At 34.0% G+C, this 27,308-nt stretch overlaps 1 protein-coding gene across 1 annotated transcript in view; it reads right to left on the bottom strand.

The window, feature by feature from the left end:
* Positions 1 to 27,138, bottom strand: part of LOC118188526 (synaptotagmin-C-like) — a 42,825-nt gene extending 15,687 nt beyond the window's left edge. Inside the window, exons 1-4 of the mRNA XM_035358971.2 lie at positions 26,982 to 27,138; positions 8,691 to 8,874; positions 5,917 to 6,125; positions 1,340 to 1,477 (exon numbers count right to left, since the gene is read on the bottom strand). Of these exons, the coding sequence (XP_035214862.1) occupies positions 1,340 to 1,477; positions 5,917 to 6,125; positions 8,691 to 8,835 (492 nt within the window). The 5' untranslated portion in view covers positions 8,836 to 8,874; positions 26,982 to 27,138. The remainder of the gene's footprint in view (positions 1 to 1,339; positions 1,478 to 5,916; positions 6,126 to 8,690; positions 8,875 to 26,981) is intronic.
* Between the last annotated feature and the right edge of the window lie 170 nt (positions 27,139 to 27,308).

The raw sequence follows: 27,308 nt of genomic DNA, 5'->3' as shown, positions 1-27,308 counted from the left end.
GTACAAAGTGAATATGTGAATTTCTGGGATACAGCGTTTGATTTCAGTGTACTAGAACTCGACATAATTTCTCATGGTTCCGAAGTATCATTTGGAAAAATCGTTGATGTGGCGAATCATCAGTCAGTTAGAAGCAGGGCAGACAATCATGGAAGCAGTGAGGTATGTTAATATTTCAAGACAATCTCTATGCTATGGGGAAAATTTGAGAATCTGGAACTGCTGTAAGGAGGCCCAGAGAAGGTCGTAAACGAAAAAAATTGCTTCTCATTATTAGTAATCTGGCAGAATAATTGCCCATTTACAGGAAGTCTACTTCTCAGCGTTTAAACTCAGAGCTTGCAGCCACCACTGTAACTGTTGTATCATGGCAAATTGTATACAAAAGGCTGTATGAAAAAAACTTTTATGCCAGAGAGCCAAGGGTATGTGTTTCACTGTCTTCACAACAAAAGAGGGATCACTTTAACTGGCGCAAAAAGCATCCAAACTACAGTGAACACTGATGATCCCATGTTCTCTTTACTGATGAGTCAATACTAATTCAGAAGACAAACAACAAAAATCAGCGTTATATTTACGCTGATTTTTGTTGTTTGTCTTCTGAATTAGTATTTATTCGGTGTGTTATTGTGTCTTAATGATGAGTCAATGTTTAGTTTAACGTCTGATTCTAAAGGTGTTTACCTCTGGAGGGAGTCAGGAACTGCATGTTACATGGATTTGAAAGGCGAATTGGATTGTATTTACGTTAATGTAAAAATAATAATTTAGCACAAAAGAAATAAATAGGTTCAATTTTATTTGAAATTTGAAATGGTGATTTTTTCTTACGCATAATTATACAATACGTGTTTGAATGAGGAATTTGATTACATTTATGTGATTGGCAAAAAATGGTTAATTAAAAGAAGAGAATATGCAATGTCTTTTGAACTTTGAGATAGTGATTATTTTAGTAGTAATACAGCACATATTTAAAGGTTGAATTTATTATGTTTAAGTTAAATGCAAAATGCGTATTTAAAACAAGGCAATATATAATTTGTGGAGTATCATTTCCTGCACTTATTTCAGCTATCACCCTGAAAAATTAACAAGCAGTTATTACAAGTTAAAACTATGATTGATGACTGATGAAATGTAATTGTGGAAAAATAAATTTAAACTTGTTATCAGATTTAAGTTGTAAGGAGTATGTAAGTGTTGTTGTATTTATGGTGCATGTACAAAGTAACGTAAGAATAAGCGTGGTAAGCATATTCCATCTGTTGAAGGATTTTAATGAGATAAAATGCTTTTTTAATTGCAGAAATAATTTAACTGTCATTAAACTTACCTTAAGATCAACTCTTAACTGAGAGAATATTTCCTTATCTTGCCCAATAATTTGCTTGTATTCAAGAGTAATAGAGACATTTCCAGGTTCAAAAGGTGATGTTTCTCGATTATCTGGAGCAGGAATCTCTGTATCACTCTGGATAAATAAATTACTTTGAGTAATATATCAGTGCAAAAAGTGTACACTTGCATAGCTATGCAAATATTGTTATCTAAATAAGGAATTATATTTTTGTAGCATAATGATGCTTTTTGCACATTATCTGATCAGATTTAAAGTACCTCATATATTATAGCATAAACCACATTCAATGCTGTGCATAGAAAATGAATTCTTTGCCAGGATCTGAGCTTATTTTTGGCTTTTATTTTTAAGAACCAGGATGCGAAAACCATAGTCAAGTAGAAATTTGGGCAGTAGGCCTATTTAATCTTGTATTTTTCTCTTAATGTTTCTTGAGAAACTTGCAGTTAGTTATATATACAGTATACCTCACAATAAGGGACACCCACTGGACCAGATATTTTGACCATTAAATAGAGGTGCCACTTCTTCAGGTGTACATACTAAAAATATAATTTAATTAGAAATTCAGGGTGTATCAAGCTTTAAATAAATGATAACTACATAAGTAATATAGTCACAAATAGTTATCTGAATTTGAAATTAATGAAAATTCTTAATTAAAAAAGTTCAATTATTGCAAAAATGTCTGAAATTAACCACAAGGTTTTATGCTTACAAAAATTTATTGAAAGTACATTACATGGCTTTGTTTGAAAGTTTGTTCTGTGCATTACAAGCATTTTTTCCACGTGGGTATTAAAATCATTGATGATCTTAAGTCCTTCACTATAATAACATGATTTTTTAAATTGGAAAATGTATTTTAAGGCCAATGTGTAGATTTTTATGTTGGTTTTCATGCCTTTTCCCGTGTATAATATGGATATGAGTCAGTTGCCTTAGAAAATCCACCGTGAAGGCATCCCTTCTTTCAGGCATGTAGCCCTAGTGTGCTTTGCCATACTCAAATAACTTAACTAACCTTACCTGCCCTATCGGCAATCGCATCATTTTGTATCATTTTCCATTCGCATCTGCCACGATTTAACACCATTAGATTTTTGACTCTAAAGGTTATCTTAGTCGAGGATCTGCTGCTCTATTTATCAGTGCAAGAGTTTCAGAACACACAGTTTAGTGGACACTGTTGCACAGCAGACGTCCCACTCGTGTGCCTCTGTTGGCCAAGCGTCATTCTCAACTATGGCTACAGTGGGCTCAGGAACATTGAGACCATTGTGGACCAAATGGAAGACGTTGCCTGGTCGGATGAATCATGATTTCTCATTCATCACGTCGTCGATGGTGGTGTCAGGGTATGGCATTTTCCAGGCAAACATTTGCTTCCCCTATACAGCAGATCATACGCAGGCTCCTGGTGGCGGTGTTATGCTTTGGGCATGTCTTCAGTTTGTTTTCCTCTTTTCAAAAATATGAGAAAAAATGATAATTTTCTCACTTATGGTGCCTTAACTAATGTGCAATGAGAATACAATGCTTACAACACAAAGATTCAATAATCTTTATAACGATTATCTCGTGTCTTACAAAAGACATAAAGAATGAAAAACCCGTATTTGGAGGATAAAACTTGGAAAGCTGATATACTCAAACAAAACAAGCCGATAAGAATAAAATCTTTTCATTTTCTGAACGAAAGCTAACTATAAAACCACAAGCTCATTAAGTTTCACTACACTGACTACCAATAAGTATTTGGACACCTGTGATAGAAAAGAAAAACTAACTTTATTCAAAATCAATAGTTGGTAGAGCCTCCACGAGAGGTAATTACAGCGTGGACCCTCTGGGGCATACTTTCCACAAGTCTTTGTATGACAACTAGTGGTATTTTCTTCTACTTGGCTTGAAGAAGATATAGAAGTTCCTTCACTGATTTTGCACGGGCAGTGCACCCCTGAATTTGGCGATGCAACTCGTCCAAGAGGTTCTCGATAGGGTTCAGGTCTGGACTCTGGGCAGACCAGTCCATTCAATGAACTCCATTGGCACAATACCAAGCCTTGGCTAACGTCCAAACATGACAACTGGCATTGTCGTCCTGAAAGGGGTCCAACCCGTAAAACTGCCGCAACGTAGGAAGCACATTGTCATCCAAAATAGTGCAGTAGGCATCGGAGTTGAGATTTCCATGAATGGGGACCAAGGGTTCCAGCCCATACCAGGAGAAACACCCCCAGACCATAATTCCACCTCCGCCGAACTTGACTGTTGGCACAATGCATTCTGGCAGGAGACGTTCTCCAGGAAGACGCCAGACCCAGACCCTGCCATCCGAACGGTAAAGGGTGAACCTTGATTCGTCACTCCAAAGAACCCGTTTCCACTGATCTACGGTCCAATTTCGATGTGCTTTGCACCACATTAACCGAGCACCGCGGTTGGACTTTGTGATCAAAGGCTTATAGGCAGCAGCACGACCATGAAAACCAAGCAGATGTGCTTCCTTACGGATGGTATTCATTGAAACAGTACTCCCGGATGCCTGTTGAAACTCCTCGCAGATGAGGGCCATCGGTTGGGTGCTGTGTTTCCGAATTTCTCTGGACAGCACTCGTCGGTCTCTATCTCCAGTTTTCGTTGGTCTGCCGACTTGGGGCACATTTCGACAATCACCGCTCACCTTCCACTTCTTAATCACATAGGCCACTGTCGATTTTGGGTACTTCAGATCGCTAGACATGTCCCTTAAGAATCGGCCACATTTGTGATACCCGATAATTATACCTTTCTCGAAATCGGAGAGCTCCAAACTGCGAGGCATCTTGCATGCAACTAAAGCCGATGCTGTTTCCTACACGATATATAACGGCGGAGTCCGTGACGTACCTTAGGACCGCAGATATCGTCATTTGCATGGGTGTCCAAATATTTATTGGTAGTCAGTGTATTTCCCTGAATAGAGGAAATTTCAAAATTTTTATCATAGCCTTGAATAGTGATGGAATTAGAGAACCTATTCATGTTTTTGGTGTATCGATGATGCACACCATGTGGTGTCCACAGGTCTTGAAAATAAAAGGAAAATAAGGTAAAGGTGGTTTCCTTTACAGCTGTTATGGGAATGAATTTAATGGTTAATATGTTTTTTGTTAAAGCTTGCAAAAATTCAGTAAAATATATGAAAAACACAAAAAAAAGTGTTTTTTCACTGGTAAGGAAATGAATTTTTTAACATCTGGTAAGTTTTAACATCTGGTAAGACCTGCTAGTGTGTACTGGTTGAATGTGTCAATCGGTTACCAACTAGTAACATGTTGACTGACGTGATCCTTTAACTCTGTAAATTGTTTAGCTATATGTGTGATGTAATGTTAGTTCTTCATGTGCAGCCTGAAACTGCTGTTGTGAGGTGAGGCATGAACATTACGCTTTTAAAATTAGTTGAAAGCAAAACATATGAAAATCGAAAGAAAATTAAGCTTTTAGTAATGAACCTCGCGACTAGCTTCTTGTCTGTCGTTCCATAGCCAACTGGTTATGTGAACAAAGTTTATTTCGGTTTGTCTCGTCTAGCTGTCTTACATTTTGTCTAACGTTTTGATTTACATCTACGTGAAAGAAATGAGAGACCCATGAGAGAAAAGAAACGTCCGTCAAAAGAAAAATTAATTTCTCAATTCTCTATGGTTCTTCATTTTTATTTTTCTTAATTTATTTACCGTGTTCTTTTGATAGTTTGCTTTCTTAACAAAATAGTTAATTAATTTCTAAACAAAATTCGTTAACGACTCAAACATTTTAGACTTAGAATTCAGCAAAACATAATTTATTACCTTGATTCAATGTAAATTTCAATCCAGTTTCAGAAAAACACTTCCACGCATATCTATGATTAGTATAAGAAATTTTAAAGTGTGAGACATGTGCAATAGTAAAAGTTTCTAACAACCTCATGTAATTGAAGAACTCAATGAGTTCGCAATGTCTTCCAACAAAACTCAAGGAAATCATGAAAAAGGGCAAGCCTTGAATTTTCGATTTCACAACTTATAATACTGAAAAGTTTGAGAGAACGGCTTAGATTGATTTCATACAAACTGAAATTATTGTTGGACGTAAAAGAGCTTGAAAAAACAAAACGAACTTTCTACACTGTGAGCGCAGCCATTTTGTGCTTTGATTCCCTTGACTTAATTGAATGCCTAGATTATCCCATAGATTATCCCATAGAATACTTGAAAAATTTTCATATCAGCATATACAAACCTCTCTAAGTTTCAAAGTGATACCTGTCAGCTTACACTTCAAACTTCTTTTATAATAATGCCATACTGAAAGTTTAAGGTTTCCCATTTTGTCTAAATTTGGGCTGCCGAAGTTTAATTTTACAGCGTCTTTTAATTTCTTTGCATTATACATCACAAGTCATTTCCACAGTTCAGTTTATATTGCATCTTACACCACGTATTAAATTAAGGATAAATATTTATAATAATGGGTACTGTAACAGTTACACAATATTTGAAGACTAGCGAGTTACTTACAAGAAGGGGTAAAGGAATTCCTGCAACAGAGTCAGTGTCCGAACATCCACTGGATACGCTATTCGTATTCGTGAGTTTTCTGCTAAGTTCCAGAGGATATTTCATATCTAAGAAAGAAATTCTTGACGTTGGCTCGTAAGGAGGAGGAGGCTCTTTATCCAGGAAGCTAACTTGAAAATTGCTTCTCATGCATTTCATTTCAGCATCTTCTATACTCAGATACACAATTATCAATGATATTTTCAAACTTATTTTATTGAAATATATCGAATATTACAGAAGAAGTTAGGAATTATTTAGTAAGAAAACTAATCACAGGGTATCCAAGTATTTAAGTAAAATGCTTTGTATAAATAAAAAATAACATTTAGCAGTCCTTTAACAAAAGTAGCAATTATGTTTATGTCTGATTTATTTAATTGTTTATGCACATACTTATAAACTGCATATCAACGAAAATCTGTCAATGCAATATAATTTAAAGTTTCATTTATTATAAGGTGTAAATAACACACAAATTATAAAAAGAGCAAAAGCATTTTTTAAAAATATATTTTAAACATGTGTTTTAAGTAAATACTGTTTTAATATTACATAAATACAAGGGCAACTTTTCAACAGTTTTATTTTATATGAATGCCTGGGCGTTGACCAACTTTTCAATGTAATTTCCGCTTTCATTAAGGCACTAACAATTTTTAAATTGCATCTTCATAGGAACCTGCCGCCTGATTTGATAAACATTTCTGATGAGATAATAAAGATTTCATAAAAATTTCCGATTCCTCAAGTGAGCGCAACTTCCGATAATTTGAGCGTTCTGTCACAATTTAAAACAGAACACTTGAGGAAACTGCGTAAGTAATGATGAAATCGTAAAGCTTAACGATGAGGGACGTAGTGGGGAAGTTGAGAACTTACTAAGGTATATTCGTGTATATTTTTGACCAACATCCTTAAAAGTGTTTGATTCTTGGCACTTGTATTCGCTAGCCATTCATTGAACTATTATACTGTCACATTTTTGACGATATTGATATTTAAATTACATATACCTATCAGCCTTTTCATAGGAAGTAAATAAAATCCTTAACTGTGCTAAAATGATTTATATTTTCTAGACCAAAGGTTTCCATTATGTAGATAAGTAAGTTAAGCACAATTAAAATACAGAGGCTGTTCGCACATTTTTTAGACGATTTTGGTAAGCGGTAATAAAAAATCGTTTGCTGCAAAAGAAGTAATTGCAATTGTACTATGTTTTTAAAAGTCAAAATTATCGTCTGTGGCTTGAAAGTTTTGTTTTTATTCAAAATGGCGAATTTAACAATTAACAAAGCAGTGGTTCGAAGGCTACATTTACTTTCTTTCCGAAGAGAAATATGCATACTCCGTTATCCAAAAACGATGTGAGAGTCATGGTTTTGTGATATCTAAAGCGTCGATAGGTAATATCATCAACAACAAAGGAAAAAAAACGTCAACTTGGAGCCTCAAGTGGGACAAAAATTCCAAACAAGTATCCAAGGAAAAAACGGACGTCTTCGACTATTGCAGAGTTACGTTGTTTAATGTTAAAAGAAAATCCCCTAGTCAAAGGACAGTTGCAAAATCATAAAAATGCTCGGTGTCCACTGTAAAGAAAATGATAAACGTTGATTTAAATCTTAAGAAAGCGAAAAAACGCTATGTGCATCGTCTTCTTCCAAAGCATATCGCTCAACGCAGGACACGCTGCAGAATTCTATATGAGAAACACTTATCCAAAGCAAAATGGAAAACAATTGTCAAAATAGATGAAGCATGGGTGTATTTAAATGATTTTAACAAAAAAAGAGCCATTTATTATCATAAAAGGGGCGAAAAAAATTTAAGTACTTTGTTCAAAGAATCGAAGGAAAGTTTTTCTAAGGGCTTCATGATTGTTGCTGGTTTTTCTTATAATGGCAAGTTAAAAATAAAGATAGTGCAAAAAAATGTCAAAATTAACTCCAAATACTATCAGGAACATATTTTATCGCCAATTTTTCTGAATGAAATACTATCACTTTACTCACAGTGCCATCAATCTGTGAGACTCCTTCAGGACAAAGCTAGCAGTGACACATCAAAATCCACTGTAAATTTCCTAAAAGAAATGGAACAAAAATCAAGGCCATACCCTTCACTGATATCCCTACTAAATCTCCCGATGTGTCACCTATGGATTTTTGTGCTTTCGGACTTTTAAAAACTGCATTATCCAAACGTTGTCCCAAAACCCTAACAGGACTCTGGAAAGCTGTTCGTGAGAATTGGGATAGAATACCTCTTCTGCCACTTCAAAAGGCATTATTATCCTGGAAATTGCGGTGTCGAAAGATAGTTCAGAATAAGGGATGTCAAATAGAACATTTAAAACACAAGAATTTTATGTAATTTAGTTTTGTGAATACAATATACATCGTCTAAAAAATATGTGAACAGCCTCTGTTTGATAAAAACTGATAAAATAACTGATAAAAATTAAAAAACTTTTTAGAGCGGTTACATCGAGAAAGAAATGTGGGTACTGTTCTGTTATCGGGATCGGATTAAAAAATGTGTGAATGTATGCACACATACATTTCTACTTACATATATACATAGCATACATGAACACATACATCCGTACATACATGCATGTAATCCATCCATTACATGCATACATTTCTGATAACAGAACAATACCCAAATGTGTCATACAAAAATCTATACTTCCGGAATTGATAAGCACGTTAAAAACTATAACTTACCTTTTTTTCCATGTCTTCTTGTTAATAATTTGAATATCAAACAACCCGGACAAGCAAAACAAATTGTGATAATAGTAACTACAACAAGCAGGCCAACGCACCCTGATAAAATAGCCAACCTTTCAATATCCGTTAAAATGAACATCTGTCTTTGCAGCAGTAAACAAAGTTGCTAAGTATCCATCTAAATGCATAACAGACAAAAAGAAAAATAATTACGTCGGACATAATATGCATAGCATTGTCTGATATGCTCAATTTTATATAGCTGCTATGATATTTGGAAAAATATAACATTCTATGCGAATTATACCAGAAACTCTATTAATAGGTATCAAATATGAATCATATCTACATTTACTTGGCATCCAAAAGTTGTAAAGGTTGATTCCTTGAAGTCTTTAAAAGGTCCTTTTTTTATCACCAAAGTTTAGTGTACCAATGTGATGTTATAAAAGGATATCGGATATTTCACTGCTATAAATTAATTATTCTGCTCTGAATTGCATACTAATATCTCTTCAAATATTAAAAACGTTTTATCGTTGAGAAATAAAGACTCAGATACAGTCGCCAAATTCTAAGAAACTTCATGTACAATTGACAAAGATAAGCTTAGTGATACAAGATTTGTGTACGCAGTTTTATACATTTTGATGAACCTTTTGCGATATGATTTAATTTTGAAAATGAAACATTTAAATCTGTCTAATCACTGTGTTATATAAACTGCTATAAAGAACACATATGTCATTTTATGATTCATATATTTAGTAAATCAAATATATAGTCATGATTAATTGTAAAACATCAAAATAATCAAGTATAATCTAGAAGAATTTAAGTATAGTTAATAGTATTCAAGAGTATGGTACTTTTCTAAATATTTTGATAGGTACAAAGGTAGCCTGCATTGTTTACTCTGCCTGGGAGTATCACTTCTACTTTTATTCTTGTAGCACACCTTTTAGTATGGTTAGTTTTCTTAGTCGTTGAAATAATGTCTGGAAAGTGGCCCAAGTTTTGTTCCTACAATCTAGTTGGGCTACCACTGTGTGAAGAACGTCCACGAGTTTTATAATCTGACAGTGTAACTTTTTATATAATTTGTTCTGTTGTGTCTAGTCTTAAAGCTGCCGTTCCCGTTTTTGTTGGATTATTGATTGTGTTATAAAACAGATATAAATTATGGAGTGCAATGTCAATCATACGCAAATATTTTCATACATATTCCGATAACCATAAAAATATACTAGCTGTTGACCTGGTTTATTGATGCCTCCAATTCTTTTGTATTCAATTATAAAACTTAAACATTTTAAAACATTCTCCTCGTGTCTGTGTTTTCCCTCTAATCCGTGATGTCAAAAGTACAACATTTGTTGCTAAAGATATGTACGAGGGGCAGTCAAAAAGCTCTCGGAATTTCGTTGTAACTCTTTTATAACCACAAATAATTAATACTACCACTATATTTATTTACTACCGGAATTCATAACAGACAATGTAGCTGAAGGTAGGAGGGCTCCGACTAAGTTTCTTCTCACACAAAGAATTTTCTTCAGGTTTTCTTCAAAAGACAGACCTCTTAAGAGACACCCTCAGCGAACTGGTAAGAGCAGGATAAGTCATCTCTGCTGAACACCAATATACCACTCAGTATCAAAGTACAGGTAGGAGGGTGTGGTGATCAGTTGGTGCTATGTCGAAGTTCGAGCAAAGGGCGAACATCAAGTTCTTGTGCAAATTGGGAAAATCTGCTTCAGAGACTTTATTAGCCGTTTTTCAAGATTTCGGGGTGGTCAGGGATCGCTGGAAGACGAGAGCCGTAGTGGGAGACTTTCAACCTCCAGAAATGAAGGAATGGTCGAGCAAGGGAGACAGTTAATCAGCTCAGGCCGAAGAATGACCATCGACGAGTTGGCACAGGAGGTGGGGATCTTTCATGGAACCATTCACGCAATCCTGTCAGATGATTTGAAGATGAGATTTGTCAGTGCAAAGTTCGTCCCACGCCTGCTGAATCTGGATCAAATGGAAACTCGGCAGTTGACTGCGACTGAATGCTTCGAAAAAAGCACTGAGGACTCGACTTTACTTGAAACAATTGTTACTGGTGACGAGACCTGGGTATATGCTTACGACCCAGAGACAAAGATGAAGTCATCAAAATGGCACACCACGTCCTCTCCTGGACCAAAGAAATCACGTCATGTCAAATCCAAAACAAAACTGTTGCTCATTGCGTTTTTCGACAACAAAGGTGTGGTGCACCATGAATTTGTACCAGCTGGTCAAACTGTTAACGGCCCTTTTTATGTGCAAGTTTTGAAAAGATGGAGGGAAGCAATCCGAAGAAAACGTCCCGCCAGTTGGCAAGGAGGATGATTACTGCATCACGACAATGCTTTCTTCGACACATCGATTGCTGTGCAGACATAGCTGGCAGAAAAGAACATTCCACTCCTTCACCGGCCTCCCTATTCACCGGATTTAGCACAATCGGATTTATGGCTCTTTCCCAAGATCAAAGCCTCAAAAGTAACCGTTTTGACACCGTTGAAAACATCAAAACCAACGCGACGGCTGAACTTCGGAAGATACCACAATAGAACTTTCATCTTTATTTCCAAAGCAATGGTAGGAGCGATGGAGCAACTGTGTGTATTAACAAATTAATTAAAAAAAAATAAAGCCTGTACGCATAAATGTAAGGGGGAAAACACATTGATTGGGCCGGAATACGATTTAACTGGCATGTTTATAATTGGCATCTGCTCAGAAGCGGTTACGCATGCGGTAAAGGATACGTGACCCTTGCTTGTTTGCATGTTTTCCTCATACCAGACACCCACTTATCGGAATTTCAACCGCCATTATCGACAAATCGAGATGTCAGTTTCGAGTCAACATGATCGAAACTGAGATCTCGATTAGGCATTATCGGATTTCGTTGTTTCCTGTAAAATGATTTAAAGGTAATATACGTTTTTAAAACAGTTTCAACCTATATTTAATTTTTCCAGCGTTATCCTCAGGATGAAAAGGCAGAATGTTTTGGACAGTTTAAACAAACATTTAATAATAAAAAAAAGGGCTAAAAAAAACAACGCTTTGAAAATATATTGAATTTTGAACAAGCAAACGGATTATGTTACGGTACTTCTAAAAGTCAACAACAATCAGAACAATCTGAAAAGTCTTGTGATATTAAAACAGAAATCAGTTAAAAAAGGTGACAGATTTCCATATTTCTGGGAAAAATGAATCCGTGTTATATTTTTCTAATAACCGACGAGGTGACAAGATATAACGTCTAAAATAACTCGAAAAATTAATTTTGATGCTCGTAAAACACGGTATTTAATGAAAAATGTAATATGAAAGCTTGTGCTCTTCCATTGTAAAATAATATTACGAAGAAAGACTTGGTGTTATAATAAAACTGAAGAAACATTTCGAGATGTCTGCATTTGATTTTGTATAGCATATTGTATACATTTATAAATGTACGATGCATGCAAAGACGTAAAGAATTGAAATTCTTAATGTGTTTGCTTGATAAACTTGCATCAGTTTTGAACGATTTAATAAACAACATTCTAGATCAGGGATGTGTAACTTTTTACAGCTTCTGGGTCGCATATAGGACTGGATTGGATTATGACAAAGCATGCGGGGCGTATTTGCATGACGGAAGGAATGTCTTCGTGGAGGGTATTTTGAAGGAAACTGACTCTTATTCACTTTACATGTGGCAAAACCCTCGAAAACTCCCATCTGACTGCCAAGATCTGAATCCGGGCCAACATACCAGTCCGCAGCTTAGCTGCTAGTGGGCCAGAGGAGCATATAGAATTCAATACTTCTTTATTAATAACTATAATATAACTTATTATCGTCATATTATACTCTTTATCTTATTACGTCTAATGAATTTGTATTTATATTTTAATCCAACAACAGGGAAAAAAAATCAGAACATAATGAGTGCATCCACAGGTTGATTCAGAATTCATCATCAATATTTGGTGGGGAGGTAAGGAATAGGAAAAGAAGGAGATTTCACTTAGGAATGCGCATATGCCATGTAGTAGGGCAAAATAACCCCAATTCAATGATGGAAAGAACACATAAAAAGGAAATGGTAAGGGAAAAAGCATTTATTATCTTACATGTAACATTTCTTTGTATCGGTTTTACAGACTTACAAGAGGTGCTCGAACTGCTGACCATGTGCTATAATGCATGACTCACAACGGCGTTGCATGAACAACCGGACCTTCTGGAATATGCCTGGCATTTACATGCATATCTACAGGTTCATTCCACATATACCGGTTCATGTTACTTCTGCAGTCACCTAGTTGAATGATGACTGGCTGCACAGCTGTGCTTATGTATGGAAGTTGTATACACGCAGCACCCTCTACACCACCATGTGTTTCGTTTTGCGCCCATACTTTCCTATGTGAAGTCTTCTTTTCCTATTCCCTACCTCCCCACCCAATATTGATGATGAATTCTGAATCACCCTGTATATCTAATCTTATTGACGTGGCAGAGACTGCGAAAGATATAGTTAATGTATTTGTTTGAAAGTTTTGTCCCTATTTTAGTTTCCATATGTTTCATACGGGATAAAAATGCTACTCGCAAATATACATTTTCTCAAACACTTACGTTATAAACAGGGTATATTCCTGAAGTACTATAAAGTTTACTTCTGTTGAGTGACGCAAATACGAGCCAAGTTTCCTTAGAAAGTCTTCCACGAAGGCATTTTTTCCATTAGGTAAATAAGCCTCGTGTGCTTTGCCATATTCAAATAATCTAACTTAATTTAACAATTTTCAGATTATTTCAGTCATGCAGGTTCATTGTCAACTGAGAATAGAACAGCACGTACACTAAAATGATTTTGTGTTTTTTTTTTAAATTTTAAATCTATTTTTAAAGCCTCCTGATAAAATGCCAATGAATGCCACATGTTTTTTGCTTTAATAAAGAGCAAATCATAGAAGCTAAGCTAATTATAGATAATTATAGAAGTTATATACAGAAATTGGGGAATTATTTTCTTTCGAGACCGGGTCATATAGTGTACGACAACTACTACTACTATAAGCTCCTTCAATTGCTGTGATTAAAGATGGCAAAATTTTAATTGACTTGATTTCATTTCTTTTTCTTTTCGAAATTTGAGTAATTTTTAGTTGTCGCCGGCAATATAAATTCAAAGTTGGAGGGAAAGAAAGTTAATCGAGCGAGCTACTTTTCATCCACGCGCAGTTTCGTGGTCATCATCTTTGTGCTCATAGTTTCCTATCTTATTCACCGCGTAATTGGGATACTGGAGATGACTATATCCCGATCTTCTATTACATCCAGAAGGTGAAGGACGTAAGTAATTTCAGCATGACATGACTGCAATATGAAGGCATATATATATTCATTTCTGGCGCTTCCGACGTCCCATTTGCGGATAACCTGCATATACTCATCTTTTGAAAGAATGATATAGAAATTATTGGAGCATGTTAGTCATATTATTACATGTAAGACATTTAAAAACAATTATAAATAAATAAATGTTTTAAAAAATGTCTGTTTTGAAGCCTGTCGGCTATTAATATTTCGATTATCGTCACTGGATACTAGGGAAATTGGTTTATTGCACAAAGGATTTTCCTTTGTTGAAGCAAGCATGCTTTAACTTATTGGGTCATCCCTGCAGTCTTTTAAATCAAAGAGCTTCTTCCTCGAATTTCTTTTGTTATTACTTGTAAGGAATGACTCTGATTCATATTCATAAGGAAAGTGTGTATTCCTACTAACATTGCATTAATCTAGCATGCATTATGCCATTCTTTTTATTTCAATACAGTTGTATAAATGGAGGATCGAAACGCTCGTTTTCGTCATATCTTTCTCTTCGAAGAACGGAAAAAGTGCTAGTCAGAAAAGTCATTAAATTGTACATTGTGTGGATAAAAATGCTGGTTCTAATGATGCAATTCGAAGATAGTTTAAGAAGTTTAATCACAGAAATTTCAGTTTAGAACATAATATCTTGCCCAGAAGGGATTTCTCTGCAAACGCAAATCTGCTAAAAGAAGCAATCGCTGAAAATCCTCGTCATAGACTTGAAGAACTAGTAAGTAGACTAAATATTCAGAAAAAGTAGAGTATATGATTGATTGAAAGGTTCTGATGATCGTTTGAAAGATCCCGCGTACGTAAACCGCTACGATGTATGGGTACCACACTCTTTGGCACATCAGAATACCCTTTCTTGAATTTCATCATGTGGTTCCCTTTTGAAACGAAAGAAAAAAAAAAAAAAAAAAAAAAAAAAAAAAAACATTTTTTTAAACGGCTCATCACTGAAGATTGCGGGATAAGTAAAATGAACCTCCGTTAATCACCTCCAGAGGTAGGCTTTATCCTATGAAAGTGAACATTTGCATAAATAAAGGAATAATTTATCGCCTGTTTTTGCCACTTAACCAGACAATCAAGCAAGCTACTCAATCCATCATGCCCGGCCAAAAGTGGTGAAGTTTGCATCTCGAGAGGATACCATTATATTTAATATAAGGACAGTAATTCTGAAATTATCCTAGAAGTTTGATGTGTTTAGTAAAATGATACCAGTTTATATTGACATCTTGGTCACAAACCTCATCCGTATTCCAGAACGAAATATTCATAATGAATAGAATGTTTTGCAGTCTTGGAAATGTTTGATGGCGACTGTTAAAGACCGACAATGTTCCAAACAAGCAGGGTTTTACAGAAGCTATGCACGTACATTTTAGAAGAATTTGCTTTGCTGTAAAAAATTTACCTGCTTCGAAAAAGTTTTTTAACTGCAGCTGTGTTTTTGAAAGTGTAAATTATCGTCTACTATTTGGCAATTTTGTTTTCATGCAAAATGGTGCTTTAAAAAAAAGGGCTCTACTCTTATATGCGCCCTAAGGTTGCCAAATGCGGCGATATGTGTTGTGCGCTGGTTTTTGGCGCGATTACGTGTTCTGTTCTGCGATGGTTTTGGGGCCGATGTTGGTTTCTGTGGCAACCCTTTTTACGTGGAAACTTGGATTTGCTACTTGGTTCGTGTGGTAATTAAGTGATTTATGACGTTTTGGCAAAATGTTAGTCGCGTGCCTGGTACAACTATTTTTTCGAGTGGCTGGAAATTCTACAAGTATTTAGGAGTATTCTACAAGTATTTATTTTTATTTTTGAACATTTATTTGTGAAACATAGTATCAATTTTGTGAATAGTGAGTCAGGCTGTCATATAAATACGATAGAGATTACGTGGCGGCGTGTTAAAGCGACGTTGCCGACTTATAACCGGAAATGCGATTTGAAGTTTTATTTGGTGGTTTATATATTTTTTCATCGTTGTTCTGAAACTGGAGAAGATGCTTGTAACAAATTTGTAGTGAAATTGATTTGGTAATGTTTGAAATTGGTATTTCTGCTGCTCGAAGAAGCATTTATTTATGGTAAGTGCATTTTGTTTTATTCTTGTTCTTATTTAGTAGAATGTTATGTTCATTGTTTTTTTTAGTATGAATTTCTGTCGTTATTGTTGTTTTCTTGAATTGTTTGAAATTTATTTTAGTTTATTTTGTTGATTAGTGCGCAATGCCTAGATTGTGCACTTCGTAGATGTTTTTTTAAAGTTTAAACAGAACGCTGTGTACACGGTATTCTTGAAATTTATTGTTGTTATGTTAATTTTTTAAAGCGATGTGTGTGTAGTTCGTAGATTCCTTCGCTGCCTAGATTGTGAAATTCGTATATGTTTTTTTTAAGTTTAAACAGAAAGCTGTGTATATGGTATTCTTTGAAATTTATTGTTGTTATGTTAATTTATTTAAGCTAGGTGGGCGTAGTTTGTAGATTCCTTCGCTGCATAGATTGTCCAATTCTGTGATTTTTTTTAAAGTTAAAACATATCACTGTGTACATGGATTCTTGTCGAATATTTTTTGTTAGAAACTTTACGTTTTTGCTATCTAAATTTTTTTTTTTGTTTCGGATTTTTAACTTATATTGTGTGTTTAAAACGTTGTTTCTGTACGTGCGAAAATCGCGTTTTTGCACACATTTTAGGCTAAAAGTTCGAAATGTAGACAAAAAAATTAGGTAGTAATATGGCGGCGTGAAGTTTCTCGCCAAAAATGTTTAGCGAGAAATTTGCCGCCGCATTTGGCGACCTGAGAGCGCGTATAAGAGTAGTTCCAGAAAAAGCAGTGAACGGAAGGCTATGTTTGTGCTCTTTCCGAAGAAAATTATTCGTATTTATTTATTAAAAAATGCAATGAAACCATGATTTTTCTGCATGTAAAGCAGAAATAGATAGTATTATCAATAAGAGAGATAAAAAACTTCAAAGTTTGGTTTCGAGGAAAAAATTTGTTCAAAATACATGTCCAAGGAGAAATTGCAATGTTTCGAATGTGGCAACGGTAAGAACTTTGTAGAGACATTAGGTTTTTTTTTATGCTGGACAAATGAAAAATGAGCAAGGCCTCTCGAATACGCGCCGAGCATGCTGACTATTACACCACGAAGTCATGCTAAAAAGGAGGAGAAATACCATATAATTTTAATGTTAAAAGAATATTTGCGAAGTCAACTGCATAATCATTAAAATGCTCAGTGTCAACTGTAAACAAAGTGAGTAATGCTGATTTGAATTTAAAAAAGGTGAAAAAACGTAATGTGCATCGTATTTCTTCATGACATATCGCCAAAAGCAAAACGCGCTGCATAATCCTTTATGAGAAACAATTATTCGGACAAAAATTGAAAATATGTTCTCATAATAGATGAATTTTAGGTATATTTAAATGATCGTAATAAAAAAGACCCATTTATTATCATCAAAGAGAAGAAAACAATCTCTGAACATGGTTCAAAGAATCTAAAAAAAGTTTTTCAAAGGAATTTATGATTGTCGCTGGTTTTGGATATAAGGACAAAAAAATTAAAGAGAGTGCAGAAAACTGTTGGGTCAACTCCACATATTATCAGGAAGTTATTTTATACCCAGATTTCAAATATGAAATACATTCTCTTTACCTACAGTGCCATCAATCAGTAGTACTACATCAAGACAAAATAAGCAGCCGGCTCGTCAAAACCCACTGTAGTTTCTTGGAATAAAAATAAAATAAGAAACGTGTATCAAAGTCATAACCTTCTCTCACATTCTTACTAAATCTTTTGATGTATCATTCACGGATTTTTGCGCTTTTGAACTTTTAAAAAAGGTATTGTCGAAACGTCGACCTACAGCCCTCCTTGAACTTTGAAAAGCTGTGCGAGAGAAACGAGATAAAATACCTCTTTCGATACTAAAAAAGGCTTTATTGTCTTGGAAATAACGGTGTATAAAATAGCGAAGAATAAGGGGTATCAAAGGGAACATTTAAAACATAAGCTTTTAGGCCAAATATTTCTGTAAATGCAATGAAAACTGTAATTCTGTAAATGCATATTTAAAATTAAGAATATGGAGAGGAGGAAGTAAAGCAAGTGGTTGATCAACTATGTGATTTTCTTTTGTCACCTCAATATAAATAATAGTAAATATAAAAACTTTAATATAACTATTAGTAAATAATATAATTATATGTATCAGTAAATATGCTTTTTGTAGCGTAAAATTAGGTAAACAAACTTCAGCTTGACATTTATATACAGTAACCTTAATGAAAATATCTATGTATGGATCTGTGGCAGTCTTTCTCAAAATAGTATGTAGTGCCTTTACATAAAGATAATACCAGTCTAATGTTTAATTTTGCATATCTTTAAAATGAAAGCTGGCTTGTTTTTCTTCATCACATTACATATTGTTATGCAAATCGAAAATTTATTATTGTTCTTGTAGGCTTTAAATGTAATTGTTTTGTATAGAACGAAGAGGAAACATCTCTAAAGATTTTGAAAATGAAATGGCTGATGGAGAAAATTAAAATGGGGCCGTTATGGAAAAATATTACCTCAAAAACAATTACTTAGGACAAAGTTAGATGTAAAATCTTCAATGAATGTACTTAATTTTAAAGTAATGAGAAAAATAATTGCATTAGAAAAACTCTTTTTAAAAAACAATTTTTTTCAGTATGCTTTGATTAATTTTTCTCAGGCTTTAGAAATTACTTTTTAATCATTTTCATATTTAAAGCCTCGGTTGTTGGAGCACTTTGTCTGATTTCAAGGTTTTAGTTTGAAAGGTTATTGTTATCTTTATATGTGCTTCTTGATTAGATTTACTTATAATAGTTTTTACTTTTTATGCAATGCTCACTTATCAGTAAAAGAGTTCATTATCTGAAAAAAAAAAAAAAAAAAAAAAAAAAAAAAAAAAAAACAGTTCTTTTTCTCTCACTTCAAAGAACAACATTTATTATTATTCTCCTTATTTTAATCCGTTTCCGACGGCTTTTGTGTTTCGTATTAGCAGTGAAAGGATTAATCTTGCATTCTTATAAATTTGGAAGATAAGGCTCTCTTATCACATTGAAGGGGGATGAGGACATCTTAAGATTAAAAGATACCGTTTCAATACGTATTGTGAAAATATTTTGAGTACTTCCGCGGAGGGGAGAACAGAAATCAAAGTTTTTTTTTTTTTTTTTTTTTTTTTTTCTCCCCATGGAAAATTGTCATGAAGGTTAGCAGCTGAAATGTTTTGCTGTAGATTTATTAATCCATTTACTTTTAATAGCTGAGGATTAAGTTGTTGAAAATGAGGAGTTTTACAGAGAGGGAATCATTAAAAAATTACACTTGTGTCTCAGCTCAGATTTGAATATGAGGTTTCCAAATAACCGTCTGGGTGTGCTAATTGTTGGAATAAAACAGCACAGTGAAGGAATGCATTTATTCCTTAAATTCTTCCCCCACATAAATGAAATGAGATGTCGACCATTTTAAACTGGTGACGATTTATCGTCTGCCATTTCGTTGTTGTTGTTGTGAATAATCTCACTTGTCTGACGTCATGAGAAAAAGCCCATAAAATTGATTGTGGCAAAGCGCTGGTAGAAAGATGGCACCGAAAGACAATAAGCAGGTAATTTTAAATGACAAATAAACAAATTTGCCCTTTTCCATCCCAATTTTGAAGGAGAGCACCTGAGATGGGTCCGAGGGTCTCCCATTCTCTTCCCTTTACCACCAAACCGCACGAGAGGACATTCAATGACCCCCTGCCGCAAAAACACTATACATTTACAAACGTCCATGCATTCTCCGGGATTCGAACCCGGGCCTTTCGGTAGTCTGAGTCACTAACCACTATCCAGCTTAGGCGCCGTCTGCTAAATTCAGGAATGGTATGTAGAAAACAAGAGAAATGTTGAAGGATCCTTGAAAAATACGTAGTCTCGGCAGTGAAAATACTTATTTTGATTTCGATCATATAGCACACAATTGGGTAATAGAAAACCGTTTTATGCAAAGCATTTAACTCTTAAGAATATGTTTTTGAATCTATTAACTTAGTTAAATACTTAACGTATTATCGCAGCCAACTTAGTAGAAGAATCCAAAAGTTTATAGTGAGCCAAACTCTGGCAATAATCATCCTTCGAGCAACCATGCTTGTAAAAATCCTTCAGCCAAGCAACATCGTCATTTTCTGATACGTTCTATTTGTTGTATACCAAGTTTCATAGGTTGTTTATACACAAACCGTGATATATTTTGTCTTCAGTTTTTAAAATATCGTTTAGGGAATTTGCTAGCAGTGATGAAACTGAGGTAAAGTTTCTGCAGGAATACAATATTTTGGCGCAAAATCGCTAAAAGGAACAATAGTGAGATGAGTTTGGTAGATAGCCGATGCGCAGTGCCGAGTTTGAGCAATTCTGTGATGTTTTTCTAAGCGAAAAAAATAGAACAGCTGTGCACATGAGAAGAAGAACACCGCAAAAATTTATAGAAGGATTTGATGAAAACTGTGTTTTATTTCTTAAATGTATCACAATTTTCATTTAATAATTAAAATTTGTATTTTAAATTCCGGAAGCGTGTTTTCGTTTGATATGTTGACAACGTTTGATGAATTGATATAAATATCGATAGTTTGGGAATCTTCTCAAAAATCGTCAGCTTCTACACTAAAATCAAGTTTTACCATGTCTTCTGCAAAAATTGCCAAATTTCGCCAAGGTGGTTGTGTTAGTACATAAGGTAACATCGCTTATTTATTATCAAAACATGTCAGTTTAGGTTAGATTATTTGAATATGGCAAAGCATACGGGAGCTATCTGCGTAAGGGGAAATGTGCATTCGTAAGGGATTTTCTAAGTAAACTGGTTCACATTTACGCTACATATGGGGAAAAGCACGAAAACTAACTCTGCAGCTAAAGCCTTTCAACTGGGTTCGAACACTGAACTATCAGTATTCAGCACTCTTTAACCGCTCTGCCACTGGTGAAGTCTCAATGCATTTCAGAACTATTTTCTTAGGATTGATGCCTTTCTGGAGTGGTGTGTGTGTGATTGTTGCAAAGCCTCGAGGGCTATCTGCCTAAGGGAAGGGATGCCTTCGTGGAGGACTTTCTAAAAGAAACTGGCTCGTAAACACGTTACACATGAGGAAAACCACGAAAACGCCCATGCAGCCAGCCCGTTCGCGGGATTCGAACCTTGGACCGAACTACCAGTGTTCAGCGACTTTACCGCTCGGCCGCTGTTGGGCCCGATGCCTTTCTGGAGGAAAGAAGATAAAGTTAGTGTTGCTAATAGATGGAACACCCAGACAGAAACGCGTGAATAATTGCCAGCATTTATTAGGTTTATCTATTCGGTCGCTAGTCGTTTTTTTTTTTTTTTTAAATTAGGAATCTACATGATACGTCAGATAAAAAGAAGGTTTTTAATATAGCAGAAATACGGCTGTGGGGCTAAATATTTCATGCGGCTTATAATCAAGAGAGGAGGTAAAATTTATTTAAAAAAGGTAGTTGAAATTATAGAAGTTTCTAATTTTATATTATTTCGCCAATTTTTGCTTGAATTCACTTTGTAAATGTTCAAGTCCAAGGAAAAAGAATTTTGACGTCGAGTTTGATTTCATTACACTTTAGTACCACGTGCTTATAAGTGTTTGCGCAATGTGTTTTATAAAAGCTACTATGTGAGTCCTTTCTGTGCTTCTCGAAAGTAAGTGCTTTTCTGAGCAAGATAGTGAAAATGTGGAAAGTGCTTTGATTTCAAAATCAAATTTTCCTTTTGTCGGAAAAATGTAGCATAGACGTGAGGTCAAAAATGTATTTCCTCAAGTAAGTTGACTGGCTCCTTTGATGTATATTGAATATCTTTTAGTCACTCAATTCTAATCTCTATCATAATGTAATGGAAAATTAGTATTTATATACCTACAAAAAATATTAAAAGTCTTTCAAAGGTCTTCAGAACTGTTACATAAATTAGTGATTTAAGCCTAGTAGAAATGTCGTCATTGAGTTTCTGTTTAAGTTCTTAAAACTGTAGGTATATTTTCTCAAAACTAGGTATTTGCTGTTTACTTAAAACGTTCCTTATAATAACATTACGTGAAAAAATGTTTGTGCAATTTTCTGAATCGAGTGTATTACTTTCGAGTGTCCATACTATGTATTGCAAATAAATGAACGTACTGACTTATTTTGCTTTCAAAACTCTTACATCACGTGAAAAAAAATGTTTGTAGAATTTCTTATGTGTATGGTGCCATCGACTGCATTATTTTATATTTATATCGTGAATAACTGTGTGTCTTGTCTATAACAATTATGGCAGATTATAGTGTATTATATATATCCGAGAGCTATGTTGGCACAGCGTAAGTTGCACTTTGTTTTGCTAGTATTTAAGAATGAATCCTAGAATTGTTAACACCGTTTATTTTAAGATAATAGTCATATTTATTTAAAATTATCAGGAAAAATATATTTGCAGATGGAATCGCACCGGATTCACATGTAAGATTACACATATAGAGAATTCAAAATTTCAGTTTAAATGCATGTTTTGTAAAACATTTATGATCTAAAACTTCAAAATGCATTATAAATTAATGCATTCACGCAAAGCAGCTAGTTCGCTGACTTAATTTTCAGCGATATTGTGAATATATTTAAGTCCTGAAAATGGTCGTAAGATGGTCAAAGGTATGAAAATATATGCGCATTAAAATGTCTGATGTCAATAATGATAATGATGATGATGACCGATGACGACGGCGATGATGATAAATTTTGCCAACCGTGATGCGAGATGCAGAAAGGTATATGTATTGATTGTACACCCGATTTGGATTTTTACACAGTACGTTTGAAGAATCACCTTAATGGCTAAATAAGTTGGAATTGCTCTATTTTTTAGAAAATAATTATGATAATTAGAAATCAAAGAGAATACGATCTTATTGTTACACTGCTGATCAGAAATCAAAGAAAAATAGTACTTAGTACTTTAGCAATGTCGAATAAAAACGCGAATCATATTATATGAGGGTAACGGTGATTAAAAAGTAAAGAAATGTAATTTCGTTGTAATTTTGCTGATTAAAAAATAAAAGAAATTCTATCTTTTAAAGTAAATTTAACCTTTAAAGGAACTCAAAATTTAAGCAACTGAAATATAGTCTATATTATTCAATAAAAGCTAATATTTTTGTAATTAAGTTATGCTTATAAGTAATATACAAATGTATCCATGACTGTAATTTATTGCAGAAAATTTGAGAATGCTGACGTTAAACACTACAGAACATTATTTTAAGGAAAAGATAAAATTTCTATCATTAGATTTCTAAGTTTCGAAATTGCAGAATGTATTATATTTAATTATTCATGAAAGGAGCTTAATTTTCGTGGAACTGATGTTTCTGCAGTTTTCAGAGAAGGCTATTTAAATAATAAAAGGAATGCATTGTAAGGTATGACTTTTATGAGGAAGTTACATTTCAAAGCTCTTCCCTTTTCCGTGGAGAAATTCATCACTTTTCAAATTGGCCCAGCTAGCAGCTGACTTAATGAGAGTACTAAATGCTATATTAGTATGTCTCAGTTTTGATTCTAAAGACTGAAAGAGTTGTCTGCGTAGAGTTTGCTCCGTTTTCTTCATATGCAACATAACCAGATAGTACATATATTACGGTGAAACACCGAAATCTGGAGAATGTCGACTTTCACCGGTGACTGTCAACATTCACATAGTCGCTTGGTGTATGTCCGAAATATTTTCCAAATACTCTTATTTCTGACTTGCTCCTGTAAATGTCGACATTCACCATGTACTAATGGTGAATCTTAAACATATAAGAATATTATATTTTCTTTTCCGTAATTCAGTCGCGAAAAAACGCACTTGAGACTTAAAATAATAACTTAAGAACATAGGAACTTAAAACACACAGTACATTCAAAATGAGAAAGGAAAATAATAGAAGTTAAAAACTTACTTAATAATACAATGCATTCTAAATGAGAAAATAAAATAATAGTAATAAAAAACTTACTAAATGTGATTCAAATCTTATTTATTGCAATAACGTAAACTATTATGACTTCTCTTTTCGACCTACACCAGATCATATCTGTGATTGTCGGCATACATACATACACCGGTGAGGGTCCGAATGTACGAGAATGTAATGCAATATTCGATCTTTCACCGACGTATTTGGTGAATGTTGACATTCTCCAATTTCGGTCTTTTATTCAGGGTGAATATATGAAAATTAAAACAAAGCCTGGGGACTTTACTGTTGCTTCGCAAAATGTGATACAGACTATTTATGCAGTATCACAAGTTACCTGTTCGTTAAAGGTATTTAAAATTTTTCGAGTTAGGAGCATTTCTTGAAGTTTTTACAATATTTCTTTTACGCTGATCATATTCACAATCACATAAATGCATATGCTTCACCACGTAACAGTTCGTTAGCGGCCGAGCTAAAATAGCTGAACCGTGGTAGTTAGACACGGACTCAAACCCCACAAATGGCCTGGCTGCATGGTAAGTTTCGTGGCTTTCCTATGTATAACGCGGATATAAGTCGGTTTGCCTTAATTATTCCTCCACGAAACCATTCCTCCTCTTAGTACTTTGTAATAAGCCAAGAAATCCAATAAGCTTATGAATTTTTTTGCTATACGAAGTGAATAAGATAGTTCACTCAAAATTGTTTTAAATACATCCCTCCATATATATATATATATATATATATATAATTTATTTACTAAAGAAATATTGATTATATTATCTCCTAATATAAATTTAGTAGAAGTATCAAAAAAGAGGGAACCCATATGTAGGAAGTTTAATTCCGGAAATTGTGTTTTAGAGTAACTTGAACGTAAATTATGAAAAAAAAAAAAAAAAAAAGTGTTTAGGGGACTTGATTTTAAATCATGAATAACAAAATTTCAAACTTTGAAAAGTAAATTAAAAACAAGTAATTATCGCTATTGATCGTAAATTAGTTGACTGTTCAAGGGGAACATACCAACTCCCGTTCAATGAACAGTAATTAATAAATGCGAAGGTGTTTCGTCTTTTACTTAAGTAAGAATGATGATGCCAAACTGGCAAATTAAGTTAGACCAAAATTGTAGTTCCGTGAAGTGATGGGATTTATAACCAAAGTAGAGTACCATTCTGAATGAAGCATTTTCGCTAATACTAGATTCTTTATAAATTTTGAATGAAAAGCAATTTATGTAGTAAAATTTACAAAATACTTGAGTAAATGTCCCCCGACACCTTCGTTTTTATGCGTGTTAATTTAAGACCCAAAGTAATTGAAATAAACGTGAGAAAATTAAGAAACATAACAATGCTATCTTTGCAAAAACAAATCAAATAAAAATTGAAAAATTGAAATATATAATAAGAAAGTAACATGTGAAATGTACATGAAGATATAAAAGGCCAGAAAATGCATTAATTAAATTACGTTCCTTCTAGTGGGATGTCGGTAAAGTGCTTTCTTCTGTGTGTGTCCGAAATTCCGTTATCAGCAGCGGGGATACTTTGAATTATTTCAGGCGGTGAAACTTGTGAGAAGTAATTTATGGGACGTGGGCGGGACTAAGAATGTTGGAGGGACGTTTGTTGCAGAGTTCTTATGTGAGTGAAAACGTCTGTTAAAATTTTGAATATATTAACTAGTGAATGGAAATTAATTAATTTTTGGCTAATTGTCGTGTCGGAACGAGGAAGAAAATTAGAAAAGGAAAAAAGTAATTTTCACTGTCAACGAGCTATTTAACAGACTAAAGATTATGAAATAGGCTAATTTCTTTAGTAACAGCCATAATAGAAGTCCATAATAGAAGTCTAAAAACAATTAGCTTTTTACATTATATACAATTTTGTAATTACACTATGTACAAATCCTCTAACTGATAATCATCCAACTTATACCGCCTTCTCAGGTTTAGGAACAAATTATCATATCCTTATCAGTTAAATGATTTAGAATGAGTATTTAACGCCTGCCCTTTTAAGACAATGGTTAATAAATCGATTAGGTATTAGATTATTTTTGAGAATTTTAATAAGGAGCAAAATTTCGCGTTGTAGATCTGTCGTATCTGTGCAAATATTTTTAATCCGTTGTATTTGATTTAATATTGTATTACTAATAACATTTTTGGAGATGTTGGAAGTCCATTTTATTAATATATATATCTGAGAATATACAGATCTGTCCTTTTACATGCGCTGCATTATTAACGTGCATCTATCTTCTTATATGCAACTGCATTCTTAACATACAGAACAGTGTACTGGGTTTCTTAATTTTGATATAGAGTAGAAAATTATCAAATGAGTTAAAATTGTCTTCATTTGATACACAATGCATTTTATTTTCAATTTATGTACTGATACAACCGTTAAGAAAAATTTTATTGAAATTTAAGGAACAAACTAAAAAATATATTATCATGCAATAAGAATAATAATATGTACATCAACATAAATACTTGGCAACAGATTAGCCATATTCCATAACAGACTATTTCATTTTTTTCAGTGTAAATAGCTGAAAATAACGGAAGAACATTAATTACATTTGGGATTTCTTAAATGAATGCAAAGATACTAATTTCTTAATAAAGGATTCTAACGTTTCTTGTGAATAAATGCAGTAAGAAACGTATTTTTTCTTCCGGCGCATTTCTGTACGAATAAAGCAAAATTCAACAACCGATTTCAAAGTTGCATAGTTAAAATTTATATTTTAAAATTATTTCTTACCTTGTTAAGATGACCTCGTTAGAGTTTTGATTCTGGCGCTAGTTTCTCTTTGTGAACCATTAGAAATCCAAGTTCAAAATATTCCTACTTCGCATTTTGGAAAGTACTACATGAAATTTTTCGTGATATTACGTTCACCTGCTGCGTATGTACACGAACCGGTCACGTGGTATCATCAGCTGTGTATGCATGCGCTGTGAATTGTTTGCAAAGGAGCGTAAAATAAATGGAGAAGTCCAAAGCAATCCAAATCAATGTTATTCTCTTCGGAATTATTAACGTAAAATACATACACGATGCGTACATAATAAAGCTTAAAGTTCCAAG

The sequence above is a fragment of the Stegodyphus dumicola genome, chromosome X2, assembly GCF_044657685.1.
Source record: "Stegodyphus dumicola isolate Sdum_Otavi_A_Nest chromosome X2, ASM4465768v1".
Lineage (NCBI taxonomy): Eukaryota > Metazoa > Arthropoda > Arachnida > Araneae > Eresidae > Stegodyphus > Stegodyphus dumicola.
This window is presented reverse-complemented; position numbering and strand designations above follow the sequence as displayed.